The following is a 17,405-nucleotide window of genomic DNA, read 5'->3' on the forward strand; positions in this document are numbered from 1 at the left end:
CTATGGGTCACATCACAAATCAGTGACAAGGATTAGACTCCTGACCCTGCCTCCCTTCCCTGCCTTGGGTAGATCTCTTTTCCCTCTAGCAACATCCTTCTGGATCAGAGGCCTCTCCAAAAATGGAGACTGCAATGGTGACCTGACCCCAGGGCAGTACCTGTAACCAGAGGACCCCATTGGCAGCAGTGAGATGCCAGCTCCCAGAAGACCCTCTGAAATCCTAGTAAATCAAACATTTTACTCCCAAACACCTCAAAGCCCATAGTTTTCCAGAGCAAGGAGCTTCCTAGGACCAGCATGCAAGCTTTTCTCTCTCTCTCTCTCTCTCTCTCTCTCTCTCTCTCTCTCTCTCTCAATCTCTCTCTCCTATGAGAGGGTGAGGAGGCAAGCTCTGAGTTGTCCAGGAGGAGGGACTTTGACTAAAAATAGCTATGGCGTGTAGATCAGCCCCTAGTGGTACCTAAGACGGGGGAAGGAGGGGGATGCTCTGGAGCTGTCGCCAGACTGGTTGCCATGGAAACGAGAGAGGAGCAGGGGAGCCTGGGAAGTGGGGATGACACAGATAGCAAGTCCTAGTCGGAGCTGCCGCTACATTTAGGAGAAACAGCAGTGTCTGCGGCTCCCATTCTCCAAGGGGGCCCGTTTTGGGGGGGGCAGTGTCAGGGGCATGGACGGCACCCCCCCAGGGTCTCTGCTGCTGGCTACTCTCTTCTCCACGAGCTGTGAGTTGAGTTGTGGGGGATTTGGGGTTTGGGCCCCTATTTCCAAGGCAAGTGGGGGTTTGGGAGGAACTGATTTCTGAGGGAGTTTTTACCAGATCTCCTTCCAAAAAAATGAGTCCCTTGCTGCCCAGCACTCTCCAGGGGAAGCAAAAAGAGTCCAGGAAAATGTAGTGCTGAGATATTCTAGAAAGGGGTCATAGCATGCCCAGGAAGTAAGGAGGAATAGATCAGGAGGAACTAGAATTATTGGAGGGAAGATGCAAAAATCAAGTCCTTGATCTTGAGACAGAGGCAACAATTACACACCTTTCCTTCCCCATGACAAATGCAGTCCTCTCACTCAGGAAGACAGGAGATGGGACACAGTCAAAAGAAAGCTCACTAGAACCCTAGGACAATGGAGAGCAAGAGAGTTTGGGGATCATCAGACATTGAAGTCCCTTTTCCAAGCCTGGGCATAGAGATAGAGGTCAGATTATTCAAAACCCTGAGAGAATGTTTGGAAGTCACTTGGGGTTAAAGCTAGGATGCATTCTACCCAACCAGTTTGCTGCATGACCTGGGGTCTGGGAACCAGATCAATCCTAGGACACCCTGAGCTACAGGGAAGGAAAAAGAAGCCTGTTGTTGGGGGAGGGAAAAGGCCTTAACCTGCTATTGCCATGTTGCCCCTGGATCCTCCATGGAGTCAATTGTCCCATGACTCCATGGAAAATAAATATGGGAGTGCCTCTAAGCTCCGAGTCATCTCTTTTTGATTTCTCCTTCTGCCCTCTACCTCAACACACACACACTCTCTCCAAAGGTCTGGGCACAGAGCATTTGGTTCCAGAGTTTAAAACTCTAGGGTTCTAGATTCAGTTATATATCCAGGCAGTTTCTCCCTCGGACCTGGTCAAACATCCAGGCCATCTGTGATCCTTTTGCCACACTCCTGTTTCCCTCCTCCACCACTAGCCCAGGTTTTCTTGGAATTGGGAGTAGAGGACAGCCCCCAGGAAAGAGGGAAGGTCGACCATTCCTAATTCCTTATTCTAGACTTTTCCTTTTGTGGTTCATACTGCTTAGGGGTCCCTGGGTGACTAAGAAAGGATTCTGGATCTCTGTCTCTCAGGGCAGATTGCAGCTCAGAGAGCTCCTCAGAGGAAGAATTTGAAGCAAAATCAGGTGGGCTTCACTTGGAATGTAGGCTTTGGGGCATATGGCAGGTGGGAGTGGGGTTGGCATTGAGATAGTGAATGGGAAGTAGGAGGCTGTGGGGAAAAAACTAGAGCATGCAGGGAAATAGATGAAGGTGCTCAGGACTTCCCTTGGTCTGATTTCATCTCTGATGAAGAATAGTATGCTGAGGGGCATAACTCTTGATGTGCCCTGTGGATCTCATATCCTCTAGCCCATCCCCCACTTTCAGACTGTCTCCTTTGGGGAGAACCCAGGGAAAGTGGGGCTGACACTAGAGCAGCAGTGATCACAGGCTTCTAGGATTTCCAGTGGGAATATTCAATCCTTGAGCACTGGAAATTGATAACTTACTTGCCATAGCTTACATTTTTTTCTCTTTGGTACATTTGTTGCGGGAGGGGGTGGGGGATGTAGGAAGGAGTGGGAAGATTGAGGTCCAGAAAGGGAAGAATGGGAAAGGCTTTCTGTGCATCAATCTTGGGGGGAACTTTATAAGAGCCTTCAGGTTGAACCATAGAGAAGTCATTGGGGGGTTACACTGACCATAGCTGGGCAAGGGTGGCAGAAGTCCTTAGGTCAAGAAGAACTCCACTCAGTAGTGGCTGATTAACTGCCTGTCCCCAAGGAGCCCACTGATGATTTCAGAAACTCCCTCACAGCCTGAATGTTTTGTCTAGGAACTTCCCCGTGAGGTGCTGCACACCCCAGCTAGAGGTGTTTACACAAGGTTTAGGTACTGAAATGCCTGTATTTCCTGAAAAATCGTCATTGAACTTGCACAGTATATCCAGTTCATGTGCATTTCCCATTTAATCATCACAACTTTTTGAGCTTGGGGGCAGATAGTGTTGTGTGCATTATTCCCATTCTACTGATAGGAAAATCGTGGCGGAGAAACACAAAGGGAGTTGCTCAGGGCTACTCCACTTGGTGCTGGAAGGGAGGTCTCGAGTTTCCCTATCCTGGGAAGGTCCATTAACTCGGTAAACCTTTATTAAGCCCCTCCAGGACCCCCAACGCCACCGAGGCTCCAAGCACGGGGCTGCGCGGGGTGGCCCCCAGGGTCCCCATTGGTCTCCAGGCGTGCTTTGCACTGGCACTGACAACAACGTCCGCAGCCCATCCCAGGTCGCCTGTCGCCCGGCGCCGTTATGGCGCAAGAAAATGCGGCCTTCTCACCAGGACCGGAGGAGCCGCCGCGGCGTCGCGGCCGCCAGCGTTACGTGGAGAAGGATGGTCGGTGCAACGTACAGCAGGGCAACGTACGCGAGACGTACCGCTACCTGACGGACCTGTTCACTACACTCGTGGACCTGCAGTGGCGCCTCAGCCTGCTCTTCTTCGTGCTCGCCTACGCGCTCACTTGGCTGTTCTTCGGCGCCATCTGGTGGCTGATCGCCTATGGCCGCGGCGACCTGGAACACCTGGAGGACACAGCGTGGACGCCGTGCGTCAATAACCTCAATGGTTTCGTGGCTGCCTTCCTCTTCTCCATTGAGACCGAAACCACCATTGGCTATGGGCACCGTGTCATCACCGACCAATGCCCCGAGGGCATCGTGCTGCTACTGCTGCAGGCCATCCTAGGCTCCATGGTGAACGCCTTCATGGTAGGCTGCATGTTCGTCAAGATCTCGCAACCCAACAAGCGAGCCGCCACACTCGTCTTTTCCTCTCATGCCGTGGTGTCACTGCGCGATGGGCGCCTCTGTCTCATGTTCCGTGTTGGCGACTTGCGCTCCTCGCACATTGTGGAGGCATCCATCCGCGCCAAGCTCATCCGCTCGCGCCAGACGCTGGAGGGCGAGTTCATCCCGCTGCACCAGACTGATCTCAGCGTGGGCTTCGATACTGGCGATGATCGCCTCTTCCTGGTCTCCCCTCTTGTCATCAGCCATGAGATCGACGCCGCCAGCCCCTTCTGGGAGGCTTCGCGACGCGCTCTAGAGAGGGACGACTTCGAGATCGTGGTCATCCTAGAGGGCATGGTGGAAGCAACGGGTGCGGGCGGTCTCGAGGAAGGGAGGGGCATTGCTGGGAGGAGGAGAGGAGGGCCAGGGAAGTTGCAGAAGGATGGACCAAAAGATGATGAGGTCAGATACTGGGGTGATAGTGCAACCTGGCTCAGAGGTGGAAGCTAGAAGAGGTATGAAGAGTGCGGGCCTGGGGACCAGGATTGGAGCTTTGTGACACATGAAATAGGAATAATAATAATCTGTAACACTCGTAATGCTTACTCTGTGTAATGCACCATTCCATGGCCCTTTTTGTGGTACTGGGGATGGAACCCAGGGCCTAACTCATGCCAGGCAAGCACTCTAGCACCAGCGACATCCTCAGTCTTCAAATCTCTTTATTCCTCTGAGTTCATTTAATTCTAGCAAGAACCCTCTGAAGATAACTTGTTGCGTTCATTTTTCAGAGATGAGATAGCCCCAAAAAGTTTAAGTCAATGTTCCACCGTCATAAGCTCAAAAGTACCTGTGCCTGGATTGGTCACAGGAGGTCTGGCTTCAGTGCTTAGTGATCCCTACTTGGAATAAAAGTTTAGGTTCAGGGTTTTTCAGACCAAGAGATCTGGGTCCCTGGAATTGGGTGGTGAAGGTTTTCCCTAGCCTGAGTTATTCCTGGGTGAGGACCTTTAAGAAAGGTTTCACTTCTGTCTCATTTATCCCATCCATTCATCAAGATTCTCAACTTTTACTGACAAGGGAAATAGATTATGGTATTATTTCTAGCCCCCAGAAAGAACTGGAAATTCACCTGTGATGTCAGTATCTCCAGCTTGGGCCTACACAGTAATGTGTTTGGGAGCAGGTATGAAAAAAACAATGTAGGAGCTTGAGAGCTTAGGACTTGAGATCTAGAAGTTGGATGAGGATAAGGAAAATGCAGATGATGAATAAAGGTCCATTAGGGGGCGCTGCAGCTCCTGCTACTGAGGTCAGAGCTGTTGCTCCCTGCTAGCATCTTATGACAAGCTGGTACCTTCAGACCCCTTCCCTGGCCCCTTCAAACTGAGCCTATGCTTCACCCGCCCCCAACCGCACCCCTATACCAACCTCCCCCTAAGCTCAATGTTCTCATTCCACCTTTACTCACATGGGGCTTACTCTAGCTCTCTCCCTTCCCACTCACACTATTCCCCTTCCTCTACCTCTCCAGCTGTCACTCCTTTTTTGCCAGTATCTCAGGCAGCATCCTGGAAACCTTCTGTTCTGCCCTCTTTTCCCTTTGAACCTCAACCCCTGCCTCTCTTCCTATCAACCCCTCTTTCTGCAGTGACTTTTGTGCCTTTTCTCCTCCCTAAAGAGATTCTTCTTATTCTAGCCTTCCCCAAAATGTCACAGGGCCAGACTTTCAACATTAGAACCAGTCTCTGGTTAGCTAATAGTCACTTTTCTGTTTCCCCTTTGTTTTAGAGATGAATTGGGGAGAGACCCTGGTGTAGGAGGAGACTGACTGGCCCTGGGGGTGCAAGTAGCCCAACAGGGAAGACAGAACACAGGCCCCCAGCAAGGAGGACTGGGGAGGGTGAGGTACAGATGAGAGCAATGGAAGCTTGTCTGATTTTTCTAGAGAGATAAAGCTGGAAAGGATGGTAATATTTTAGGATTTGAAATGCTTTTGAAAAACAAGAATAATGAGCCAAAACCCAACTAGATGACATTTTAAAGGAATAAATATAAAATTCTACATTTAGACTTTAAAAAAATCACTTATGTAAGCACAGCATGGAGCTCTAGTGAAAAAAAGAACTGGGGGTTTTAGTTGGCTGCAGGCTTGATGTAGCAATGTGATGCAGCTTCCAGAAACGTTTATGTAATGTAATCACAGGCCCTATTAGCTAAAACATCCTGGCCAGAAGCAAGAGATGGTGAGCCCTCTTTTATGCATGAATTAGGCCACAACTGGAGAATTTATCACACTCAAAGGGACACTTAAAGAGTCCTTTTTGGCCATTCTGGTTTGCAATCAAGAAAGTAAAATTCAGGTCAGGTCAGGGATGTTTAATCTGAAAAAAAGAAAACAAGGGAATCTGAATCCTGTTTTTATATACTCAAAGGTGTGTCAAGTAGGAAGAGAATGAAACCAAGGGGTAGAAATCCCAGGAGACAGATTTTAACTTATATAAAGAAAAACAACCCAACTATTAGAGCCATCACACAAAGGAATGGGCTTCATTTGAGATGGTAAGCCATCAGTTCTGGGAGGTAACCAAGTACAAGGTAGATGCCCATTGTCGGGAATGTTCCAGTAGGGAACCCTATGTGGAGTAAGAAATTGGAACAGACAATCCTTAAGGTTAGTTTCAAGGTTAAGGAGGGGGAAATGTGAACTAGGAAAGGGAGACATGTGGGTAGGGAAGAACAGGAATGGAAATGGGGAAGAAAATAGGCTGCACCAAAGTGAGGTGGGGCCTTGGGGACGGATGGCAGGGAGGGTGCTGGGAATGGAACTGTGGGATAAGAGACAGGAAAGGGAAGCCTGGGGCTGGGATCCCCCTGATATATGCTCCTTTTCTCCAGGTATGACATGCCAAGCTCGCAGCTCCTACCTGGTGGATGAGGTGCTATGGGGCCACCGCTTCACATCAGTGCTGACCCTGGAGGATGGCTTCTACGAGGTGGACTATGCCAGCTTCCACCAGACTTTTGAAGTGCCCACACCCTCATGTAGTGCCCGAGAGCTGGCAGAGGCTGCAGCCCGCCTTGACGCCCATCTCTACTGGTCCATCCCCAGCCGGCTGGATGAGAAGGTGGAGGAGGAGGGGGCAGGGGAAGGGGCAGGTGGGGAAGCTGGGGCTGACAAGGAGCAGAATGGCTGCCTGCCACCCCCAGAGAGTGAGTCCAAGGTGTGACCTGTTTCCTCCAAATCCCTGTGGCAGACCGGAGGCCAGACACAGGTACATGGGAAGCTGGATGTTGGAGGTAGAAGAGGAACCAGGTGACATCCCAGGGAATGTGCTAAAGTTGGAGAGGTCCCTTGAGAACCTTGAGTCTAGAATACAATAGAGAAGGAAGGATCCCTGATTTCAGGAGAATGGAAGGTGGGGATGGGCAAACATACTATCTGTCTGTGTTTGACCTTCACACCTATTCATGGGTAGATGAAGTGGGCAGAAGGATGGTCTTATGGGGGTTAGATGGGAGATGGTGACAAAACGACAACTAGTGAACAGGTAAATAGACCTGTTTGTTGGTACCATTTACCTGGAGAGTTGGTGCACTCAGGGCTGTCGCTACCCATAGCACACCTTTGTGCAAATTCTAAAAAGGTATCCTTTTCCTCCAGACACATGCATTCCCAAACCAGGATGCTTAGCTTGGGGAACAGTGTGAGATGGAGTGCAGTCCCCACTCACCTCCTTGGCATCCTGTGTGTGACACACCTATCACAGCTGGGTACAGTAGCCCAAACTGAACTAGAGGAGAGAAAGCTAAACAGATATAGGCACAGATGAGGACTACTCCCTCAGCTCCACCCTTCCACTACGACAGACTCAGGAGGAGGATAAGTAGCCATAAGGGAGCTCAGCCAGTTTCAACGACCTTGATACTCAGGGTGTAGGGCAACAGGCAGTGGGGACAGATGCTGGAGCTGGGGCTCTGGAGCAGGGCCTGGGAAGAGGGGACCCACAGATGGTTATTTTGTGACAACAGAGCAAAATTTTGCAGGTACCATCACAGAGGTAGGATGGGACAGCTTCAGAAGCAGAAGCGCCAGGGACGCAATCTAGAAAAGTGGTATCATAGGGAGAGATGGTGGTTCTTGGAGAAGCAGAGTTTGTCCTTGAGGCAGAGTTAGGTGGATTGTCCAAATCACTGATTGAATGTCAGGTGAGGCAGACCTTCAAAGATCTTGTTCCTATCACCAGAACATAGGGCACATGGAAAGAACACAAATACACCGGTGGCAACTGAAAAAGGTACTGTTCACTTTGAGAACCTGGGCCATCTCTTAGAGCAGGGAGTGGGAAGGTTTTATTGATCAGAAAGGTATGAAATGAGTCAGGCAGAGAGAATGATGAAAGGCAGAAGTTGTAAAACTTTGCTGTGCATCAGAATCACCTGGCGAACTTGGTAAAATGCAGATTGCTGGGCGACGCTCCCAGATTTCTGACTCAATAGGTCTGAGGTGGAAACCAAAAATGTATGGGTCTAACAAGTTCTGAAGTCATGCTGACACTGCTAGACCAAGAACCACAATTTGAGGGTCAAATAAGGTGGGGAGTAGCTGAAAGAAACTAAGGATCCTGGGGGAGCAGAGAAATGTGAAGGGTAGAGTTTTGTATGTGGGAAAAGAGACCCAAGCCCAGGCTAAAGAGTTTAATTTTGGGATCAGGAATTCAGTGGAAACTGGTCAATGACAAACAGAGGTGGTGTATGGGAAGACAAATGGGCAAGAAAGATAGGACAAAGCACTTAGAAGGCCTTTTGGACTCCTGGAGCGGTAATGGGGAACTGAAGCAGGAAGGGCTTCAGAGGCAAAAGGATCAAATCCCTTGTAGGATTGAAAAGGCAGAAATCAATATGGGAGAAAACGAGTCCAAACATCTGGGTGTTTACCGCCTACTGTCAGCACCCCTGGGGCAGGGATCTCTGGAGATGCACAGTCTTATGCCACCCTCCAACCTATCTTGATTTCATCCCAATCATCCCAAGATGGCAAGAGGAGAGCAATGACAAGTTGAAAAAGGCAGAAGGTTGGTTGAGAGGACCTGAGGCTGGCTCCCTGGAGAAAAGTGTAGCCCAGGCGAGTATGGCCTGATGGGACCAGCGAGGACCTTCATCTCTCAGCCACACTCCTGTCCTTGAATAAAAGTCTGAGCCTGTGGGGGAAGGCAGGCACCCCAGTCTGTTCTGTTCCAGGCTGGGAAGCCAGGATCCTAGGGGCACTGTACCTTCTAAAAGCAAGAAAGAAGACCCAAGCCCCATCCCTTCCCTTCAGTCTAGGCATGGGCATCTGCCTCAGGTCCCAGGGCCACCTGGGTCACCCTCAGTCAAAGACAAGGGCCTACAATGCTGATGACAGCTATTCCCCCAAGAATAGACCTTGGAGTAGGGGATCGGGAGCAATCTGGGTTTAATGCAGTGGAACAGGTGAAGTTTAGACAGGAGCGGGGGCTGCTTGGTGTGTACACACACACACACACACAGAGCACTGAAACCACTGTAACTAAAGCGAAAGAGAAACAGACTAAAACAGATCCCTCCTTCCCCTGGAAATCACCGAGATGCAGTCACACCTGTCCTCACCACTGTCACCACTCAGGACACCACTGTACAGTGCGAAGAGTCAGGAGACCTGGGTTTTAGTGCTGACACTGTCACTAACTCGCTATATGACTTGTTCACATCCCAGGGAAGTGATGCTCATCAAGTTTCATCACTTCTCTGGGCCTCAGTTTCCTCATCTGTAAAAATGACACTTAGCAAACCAGTTATGCTCAATAAATGTTAAATAATTGAATTAAAAGAGGTAGACTGGATGCCACTACAGGAGCAAAAACAGTCCAGAATTTTAGGATCAGAGGATCCTTAAGCAAAGGGTGAAACTAGGCTGGGTGTGTAGGTGTAGAAGCTCTGTGGACACAGTCATTTCAGGCCCTCCCCTGACTGCTGTTTTCCCTGTTCTAGGGAGCCTACTTCTGCTGTCAGGAGGCAAAATTAAGGTCAGGAGGAAAAAGACTGAGTCCCCAGGGCCTGGAGGGAGAAGTCAGGTTCAAAACTAGCTCGACTAGGAAAATGAGGACAAGAGAGGGTGGTGGCCAAGCCTGGGGAGCTCAGAAAGGGCACTGACCCTGGAAGCCCCTGCCTTATAATGTGGGAGAAGGTTTACCTCCCCAAATAGGAGCCCCATTAGGAGTTGGCTCAGCACTTACAATTCAGGCAGCAGATGGGACCCAGGTGTCCCCTCCTGGGGTGGGTGGCAAGGCCCATGGAGGCCAGATGGTGTTTATGGTGGGAAGAGAGGCCTGGTTTGTCCAGAACAGGTTATCAACCCCCAACAACCTCCCTGCTACACACCCCAGCCTTTCACAGCCTCATGGCAGGGGAAGACACAGCCAGGCCTGGATTTTATAAAACAAATTTATTCACATTTTAGAAAAACTAGTTCAAGGACATGGAATGACCTTCCTATAAGACCAAGAACAGAGGGCCAAAGGGAGGAGCTAGGGTGGGAAGAATGGGGAATGGGGCCATGTCTCCCACTTTGCATGGGTGTAGGTCAAATAAATTAAAGGAAGGGTGGCCAGAGGGAAAGGTATCCAGGAAACCAGAGGAAGACTTGGAGCTGGATGGAAGACAGCTGACACCTGCAAGAACTGGAGAAAGAACGCAGAGTGAACTAAGGACAGAGCCCTAAGTGCAACTCCCTTTTGGTCCTCACCCCACTAATAGTATCCCACAGAACCAAGCTGGGTGCTCCTCCTCCAGGTGAAGCCCAGGAGGAGGCAACTCCGCACAGCGTGGGGAAGCCTGAAGAAGGCAGGGCCGAGGCTCCTTCCCCTCACCTGTGGAGCAAGGGATCACCGTTTTCGAAGCCTCTTCATGAAGCAGCAGGTGATGGTGGCAAGAATGGTGGCGCCGGTGACTAGGGCCACTCCTGTACCCACCAGAAGGGGCACAAATAGGGTGTCCAGAGCTGGGTGAGAGAGGATGACTCTGTTCAGGGGGAGTACCATCGTTCCCCACCCACTGTCACACTCTCCCCTTCAGGTTCTCTGGACCCACCCACTACACACACAGAAGGCCCTCCCTGCTCACTGCCTGCCTCTCTCTGGGATGGCAAAGATGGGCACAGAGGGGATCTTCGTGTGAAGTGATTCAGAGGAGAGAAGATGGCAGCAGGAGGTTGGGAAGATGGAAAGGAAGAACAAGGATATGGGCTGGGAGGAAGGCAGAGATAAAGCAGGTGGAGGGAGGGGAGTTACTCACCATGCGTGTAGGGGTAGACTGTGACAGGTCCGGAGCGGGCACTGCCTGCCTGGTACCAGCTGTAGTCAGCATGCTGCACCCAGGCACTGGGGGCACAGTGGTACACACCCTCATCCTCAGGACCCAAGCTGTGCAATCTCAGTCGATGGCTTCGGGGACCCACCAGCTCCACGCTGACAGGGCCTCCACCAGGTCGGACCCCTAGCTCTGCCACACCATCCTGGCCCACACCGCCTACCAGCTGGGCAGGGCCAGAGCTCAGCTCTCCTTCCTCCAGTCGTTCCACCCACCAGCTGGCAGCCAGACGCAGGCCTGGGGGACCACCGCGCACAGAGATGTTGCACAACAGGGATGCAGTCTCCCCACGGTATACCGTCCCCCCTGCTAGCCATGCCACAGCCTCCAGTGCTACACCTGCAGAATGAAGGACATTGGGATCAGAGGGTGAAGGGTCAGAATTCATGGGGTCAGGGCTGTTGTCAAAGCAAGTATCCAGAAAACTCAGGTTATTCCCACAATCATGATGGAAGAGTGAAACTGAAGAATGGTAGCAGCTAATGAACTGGGATTAGGGGGCATAGAAATGGAAGGAAAAGGTCCTAGAAGCCCCAAACCCTGCTGAGGGCACAACCCCATCTCACCTTCCTCCCGTACATGCACAGGGAGAGGCCGGGAGCGGGCACTGGCTGCTTCACGAAGCCGGGTCCCAGACCCCCGAACATAGGCTTTGGCAAGGCAGCGATAGGTACCCGCGTCACCAGGCCTGGCAGCCTCTAGCCGTAGACGGTAGGTTCTAGATGCCACCTTCTCCATGGCAATGTGCCGGCCCTCATAACCAGGGCCCAAGCTGCCCACACCTTCTGTGTCCAGCTGGGCTACCAGGCGGCCAGGCCCAGGTGCCCCTGCAGGTGCCATCTCCCAGCCCACAGAGTATGCAGCATGACGGCCTGGTGGGGGCAGTGCCCCTGACACATTGCACAGCAGTTCCAAGGGTTCCCCTGGGCCAATCCGACGTTCACCAGGCCCCACTGTCACTGCCAACTGGCTGGCTGAAATGTGAGGAAGAAGGGTGTCATGGGGGAGGGGGGATGCCCCAGCTGTAATTCCTTCCTTGACAGCAACAATTTGCAGGCCTCCTATCTGCCCTTCACTTGGTGTGACCATCTCCCCTGCCCAGAGGCCTGAATCTTACATACCCTTCACCCATGCCCTTCCTATCTCCATACCCAAGTTGTGAGTAAAGAAAATCTGTCACGGGTACAGAGAAAAACAGTGCCAACAGAGGTGCTTACCCTATGCAAGATGAAGAACTCATCTATGCCAGATTAGTCCCTGGAATCAGGCAATGATCATCTAGTAATCCTAGTACCCACTGAGATACGCCCCCTCCCATGGCAGGGCATGTGGCACTCACACAGTGTCTGCACATCCACATGGGCCAGGACAGCCCTCTTCTCTGCAATCTGTGCCCAGCTGCCATCAGGATCCTGAATCCACTCAGCAGCGGTACAGTGATAGGTGCCTGCGTCCCCTGCCTGGGCACCCCCGACCACCATGCGGTACCGATCAGCCCCTTCCTTGCCAAGCCGCAGTTCCCCGGCAGCAAGCCGCTCAGCATAGGGAGCTCCAGCCTCCACAGCCAAGTTAGACCGGAGTCCCACCACTTCCTGCAGAGTGGCTCGACCCACTGGAGCCTCAGGCACAGCTCGCCCAAAGGACACAGCCAGGTGTGTGTGCTTCTCTGTGTTTGTCCGTGCCAGACATCCCAGGACCAGCTCCTGCCCCTCATGCACTGTCAGGCGTGGTGGTGAGGTTGGGGCCTGACGGCCTCGAGGCCCTGGAGGGGCAGCAGACACCTGCAGCATATCTGGAAGAACTGGAGAGAACAGTTGGAATAAAAGACAGCTGGGAGCTGGCAGCCCTTGTTGCTATTTCATGTACAATCCATCCCCCGAACTGCCTGAGTTCCAAAGGGCAAAGATTGCATGTTATATTATTTCTTTTGTAACTCAGTGGTGCCAAGCACTGCTGGGCACACTAAGGCGCTCAATAAATACTTGCTGAATTTCACAGAATCAGCCCATTGCCTCTCCCTCTTATGTTGGAGACTGGCACCTGTTTGAAATACTCAGAAAAGTAGCCCTGTCTTCCTTAGAAGACAAACTTAAGAGCATAAGAATATCACATGGCATAATTCCTACCCACTTGTACTTTTCCCTCCCCAGATCTGGGTCCAAGACTCTCCAGGAATAGAGTCTATTCAATCCATCAGACTTCCCCATCCTTTCCAAGAATGGAGAAGGTACTAGATAATGGAAGGACACTTCCTCTTCTTCCAGGAAGTAGCCTGATAGACGAAAAGCAAGGGACTATAAAAAAGAGATCTAGGTTTGGTCCCACAACAGCCAATGATTCTTTGGGTGATTCTGAAGTAATACTTTGGTTCTCAAGTTCATCAAATGCAAAACCCAAGGGTGGATATGGAACATCCCATCCCAGAGCCCAGTACCTCTCAGCTCAACTTTGCCACTGTAGCTGCCCAGGTAACGGGCATCTGTGGAGGGAGTGTAACACTCATAAATACCAGCGTCCTGGGCCTGTAGGCGGGCAATCTTGAGTACCACGGCATCACCCTGTAGACGCTGCACCTGCACTTCACCAGCTGCCACACGGGGCCCAAACACAGCATAGGAGAATCGCGTATCCCTTGTACTGATGATGCCTAGTGCAGCTTCTGGGGCCTCAGGCCTGTACAGGAACCACTCAAAGTCCTGCTGGTCAGGGCCCTCGTAGCCACTCACATTGCAAGAGATGGAGACAGCTGTGCCAGTCACTCGGTACAGGGGCCCCGTGGGGACCAGGACCTCCCGGGCACGGCACATGACTCCTGTAGGGAAAGGCAGAGGAGTAGGAGGTGTCTAGGTCCCCATTCCATGTCCAACACCACCAGCACCATTCTTTGACCCCTGCCTGTGAAAGGAAAGGAAACCTACAGAAAGTTGGTACACAGTGGGCCTCTTGTGAAGAACAGGGAAGGGATGCTGGGTTGTAGGGCACCTGAGTCTCATAAAAGTGACGTGGACCCAGGTTTGTCTCAGAACTCAAAAACATCCCATTTCTTGCTGGCCAGAAACAGAGCACCTATAAGCATCTGATTCCTGATTTTACCTGCCTCACTTCCAGCTAGCCTCACCTCCCTTACCCCATTCCCCACTTCCATGTCTGCTACTACATTTTTAGGACTTGATCAGGGGAGCCTCTGGTTAAGGAATTCTGAGACCTCCTTTGCTAGAGGGAATCCAGTAAAATCTTGCTCAGAAGGGCTGACTGGTTCAGCTATGTCACCTAGGCCAGACAATGGAGCCAGTGGCCCTCTCTGGACAGGGTACAGACTCAGTCAGTTCTCACTACACAATGCCCTCCCCACTCCAGCTGTGCCATGAGCTCACTATTCCTCCCACCCCACAGGGCTGCCAAGGCAGCTGGGGCTTCTGGAGCAAGAACCAGGCTCTGCCCTGGCCTGGGGCAGAAGATTCCCTCCCCCAGTGCCTGCCAATCTTCTGGCGAGCCCAACTGATATACATGCACCTTCCTTCCCTAACAAAGCCTTCATTTGCATAATATGCCACATTTACATACAGCTCCCTTTCTGTGGAAGGCCCTAAGCACTGGCAACCCCTTTTTTCTCCTCTACACCAGACTCCATCCCTGCCCCAGGAGACAGTCTTGGCAGCCTCAGAACACTCTGCTTCCTTCTCTCCCTCCATCCTTCTACAGCTCCTATCTGATGATAAGATCACAGAACCCCAGGATGTAAGGAAAGTTGTGTTGGTCCCCTCCCACTAGCTTACAGATGAGAAAAGTAAGGCAGGAGAAATACAATGTTTTGCTGTCACTGAAAGTCCTCTGCAGAGGGACAAAACCAGGGAGGAAGAAGGGGACACTCCAAGCGGAGGCCTAAGGGAACCTCACCAACCACAGTCATTTCCAGGCTTCCCAGGGGTATTCCACAGCCTTTCTGCTGGGACTGGAGGAAAATACCCAGGGGTCAGACTCCACCCTCCATCTCTAAGGCCCTTTCTTCTCCCTCAGGCTGAGTCATGGGGAAAACTCATGGTCAGTAGTTAGTTAGGCCACAAGCTAGCAGGAGGTAGCTTTCAGTCCCAACCTCATCCCCAGACATTTGATCTGGAACCAGTCCCTTCCTCTTCCAGGCCTTGGTTCCTGCCAAAAGAGAACTGAGAACTTCTACTTCTGACAGCGAGCTACCTCTGACAGCTGAGGGTGTGACTCAGGAGGACCCAGCTCCAGGCACATTTCATAATCAGGATGATGGCAAGGTAGTCAAGCTGACACCTTCCAGGTTGCTTTGGGGCAGATTGCTCAGGAGGTCCCCTCCCACATTCCCGGCTCCACAGCTATTGATGTTTGGAGATCCCCATGGGAAAGTCACCCCCACAACCTTAGAAAATCAGTTGCTGCCCAGTTCCCTCTTCCAGCCAGACCCTCTCTGCTGCACTAGCCAGGAAAGCAGAGTCCTGCTTTGGAGTCAGATCTGGGTTCCAGTCCAGACCCTAACACTCACTAGATGTGCTCTCTAGGGTAGGTTACTTCATTCTCAGCTGCAGATGAATGTCAGCATCACATGACGTAGGCACTCAGATCCCAACAGACTCCTGTCTCTGTGCACCAACCCTGGGCTCCTCCCTGCTCCATGATGCTCACTAGGGAAAAGGAGCAAGCACTAGGCAACCAAGTCCCACTGCTCCTTCCTCTTTGTACATCAAACTGCCTCACCCCCATCCCCCCATCCCCACCCAGGGCCCCAAGGAGAGGTCTCATTCTGGTCTCATGGGGCCCAGGGACCTGCAACAGGGGAAGACTTTGCTTGGCACCACTGTGTGGTTCAGATCTAAAAACAGGAGGCAGCTAGGGCACCATAGGCCTCTGCCTTGACTACAGAAGCTCTGGAGTCTCTGCCCATCTACCTTGCAGCACTCTTATTTCAAGAGCTTCAGTCTCCTAAACATCTGTACAGGTAGTTTAACTATTTCCACGACCCACTCTTCCCAAGACCACCTCCTACAGGGAACCCTCCAGTTCAGGTCATTGTCACTACCCCAGTGCATCCATGCAAGGTTGGCTCCTTACACTCCACCATGAACACCCACACCACAGACAGGGTGCTTGGAGATCCCAGGATCAGTCTCTCAGAGCCTGGAGTCTCCTGAGGCAGGGAAACTGGGACTAAGGGGGTCTCACAACAGGCCAAGTGCTGTATGCCAGAGGGAAGGGCAAAGAGGGGCTCAACTCAGGGTGGAGATGGAAGTAAAGGAGGGAGCCTCAAATGAAGTGTATGGGGAGCAATTAGGGGAGACTTACTTCAAAGATGTGGGTAGAACCAGCCCCTAGGCATCCAGCCAACTCTGGGGCAATTATGAAGACCGGCGGGCACTGCCCACGCAGGGCAGGCACCCAAGGCCAGGCCTGGAGCTGAGTGTGAGACAGAACTGAATCGCAGCATTTAGACACAGCTCTGCCCATAGAGAAGTAAAGAAGGGTCTGCCTTCGGAGACCTGGTGGTGCCTTGGGTGGCACCTCGGTAGGTCCTCACTGTGCCCTAGCTCCGGAACTACAGCTGGGAGCCCCTTTTTCGTGTGACTGCTTCGGCGGGCTGCCGCAAAGGGAAGCTAGGCGCCGAGCCCCGGGAGACTGGTTACACACCTGACGGAGAAGGGGGGGTTGCGAAGAGCTCCAAAATGCTGGGAAGACGGGCCCGGTTGGGCGCCGGGTGGCCGGCACCTGCCCTGCGGTGCTCAGAACAGGATGGGGATCCAGCTTACCCAGCAGCAGCAGCAGCAGCAGCGTTGGCTTGGGGCCGTGGGCGCCCATCCTGCGCGGCCGGCTTTAGGGAGGTTCCGGGGGGCTGCGTGGGCTCTGGAGGGCTGGGGGCACGGGGGGCGCATGCCCAGGTGGGGGGCAGGAAGCGGAACAGCGAGGCGTGGGTGCGCGGAGCCGAGCGGAGCAGAAGCCGCCAAGTCCCCTCCCTCCCCCCGGCCTCCCACCGTTTTCCCTCCAGCCCTCGGGAGCTCGGGAGACCATTCCCGCCCCGCCCCAACCCGGGCCCCGCCCACACCCTGGCCAGGCTGCGGCCCCACCAGTCTCCAGCTCTAGCCCCTCCCTGACAGGGCCCCGCCCACACCCCGGCCCTACCGCGGCCCCGCGGTTCTCCAGCCCTGGCTCGGTCCCCGCCCCAAGATCGGCCCGCCTCAATCCCCAGCCGCGGCTTGACTGCGACCCTACCGGTGGCTCCGCCCCAGGCCCCGGGCAGGCTGAGCTGGCCACACCTCGTCTCCGCTAATCTCCACCCACGCCCGCACTGAGCTCGCCCGCCGAGCACCTGTGGGCCTTACCCGGCGAGTCGGGTGCACGCATTCAGAATCCAGTTATGTTCTCTGAGCCGCTAGTCATCGCTGCAAACCCTGCTGATTTAAGTGGCGGCAGGAGGGACAAGGAACTCAGAGCGCGAAGGGTTTGGGTCGAAGAGTGCTTTAGG

At 52.8% G+C, this 17,405-nt stretch overlaps 2 protein-coding genes across 10 annotated transcripts; one reads left to right on the forward strand and one right to left on the reverse strand.

Moving 5' to 3' along the window:
- Positions 1–445: 445 nt before the first annotated feature.
- On the forward strand, positions 446–7,820 carry KCNJ9 (potassium inwardly rectifying channel subfamily J member 9). Of its 7 annotated transcripts, none has more exons than XM_079109687.1 (4): positions 446–725; positions 1,794–1,892; positions 2,907–3,908; positions 6,437–7,820. In XM_079109687.1, the coding sequence occupies exons 3-4, from the start codon at positions 3,059–3,061 to the stop codon at positions 6,766–6,768; spliced, it is 1,182 nt and encodes a 393-aa protein (XP_078965813.1). In that variant the 5' UTR covers positions 446–725; positions 1,794–1,892; positions 2,907–3,058; the 3' UTR covers positions 6,769–7,820. The 7 variants fall into 7 exon arrangements, with proteins under 7 accessions (XP_078965813.1, XP_078965816.1, XP_078965817.1 ...); XM_079109690.1 differs by having other exon boundaries at positions 2,916–3,908; XM_079109691.1 differs by having other exon boundaries at positions 1,840–1,892.
- A 2,166-nt stretch (positions 7,821–9,986) lies between these two features.
- Positions 9,987–16,940, reverse strand: IGSF8 (immunoglobulin superfamily member 8). Of its 3 annotated transcripts, none has more exons than XM_079109645.1 (7): positions 16,693–16,940; positions 13,434–13,736; positions 12,264–12,725; positions 11,491–11,898; positions 10,850–11,263; positions 10,426–10,556; positions 9,987–10,236 (listed from the first exon to the last, which is right to left on the reverse strand). In XM_079109645.1, exons 1-6 carry the CDS (start codon positions 16,739–16,741, stop codon positions 10,441–10,443), a joined length of 1,752 nt encoding a protein of 583 aa, XP_078965771.1. In that variant the 5' UTR covers positions 16,742–16,940; the 3' UTR covers positions 9,987–10,236; positions 10,426–10,440. The 3 variants fall into 3 exon arrangements, with proteins under 3 accessions (XP_078965771.1, XP_078965769.1, XP_078965770.1); XM_079109643.1 differs by having other exon boundaries at positions 13,359–13,736; positions 16,693–16,939; XM_079109644.1 differs by lacking the exon at positions 16,693–16,940 and adding an exon at positions 16,232–16,628 and having other exon boundaries at positions 13,359–13,736.
- Between the last annotated feature and the right edge of the window lie 465 nt (positions 16,941–17,405).

Source organism: Sciurus vulgaris (genome assembly GCF_902686455.1).
Source record: "Sciurus vulgaris genome assembly, chromosome: 1".
NCBI lineage: Eukaryota > Metazoa > Chordata > Mammalia > Rodentia > Sciuridae > Sciurus > Sciurus vulgaris.

Excerpts from the sequence above, each read along its gene's own strand:
- KCNJ9 (XM_079109687.1), top strand. The coding sequence starts at position 3,059 with ATGGCGCAAGAAAATGCGGCCTTCTCACCAGGACCGGAGGAGCCGCCG. Across the intron at positions 3,909-6,436 it reads GGGCATGGTGGAAGCAACGG|GTATGACATGCCAAGCTCGC; the intron begins GTGCGGGCGGTC and ends CCTTTTCTCCAG.
- IGSF8 (XM_079109643.1), bottom strand. The coding sequence starts at position 16,741 with ATGGGCGCCCACGGCCCCAAGCCAACGCTGCTGCTGCTGCTGCTGCTG. Across the intron at positions 11,899-12,263 it reads TGTGGATGTGCAGACACTGT|CCAGCCAGTTGGCAGTGACA; the intron begins GTGAGTGCCACA and ends CTCACATTTCAG. Across the intron at positions 10,557-10,849 it reads AGTCTACCCCTACACGCATG|CTCTGGACACCCTATTTGTG; the intron begins GTGAGTAACTCC and ends TCTCTCACCCAG.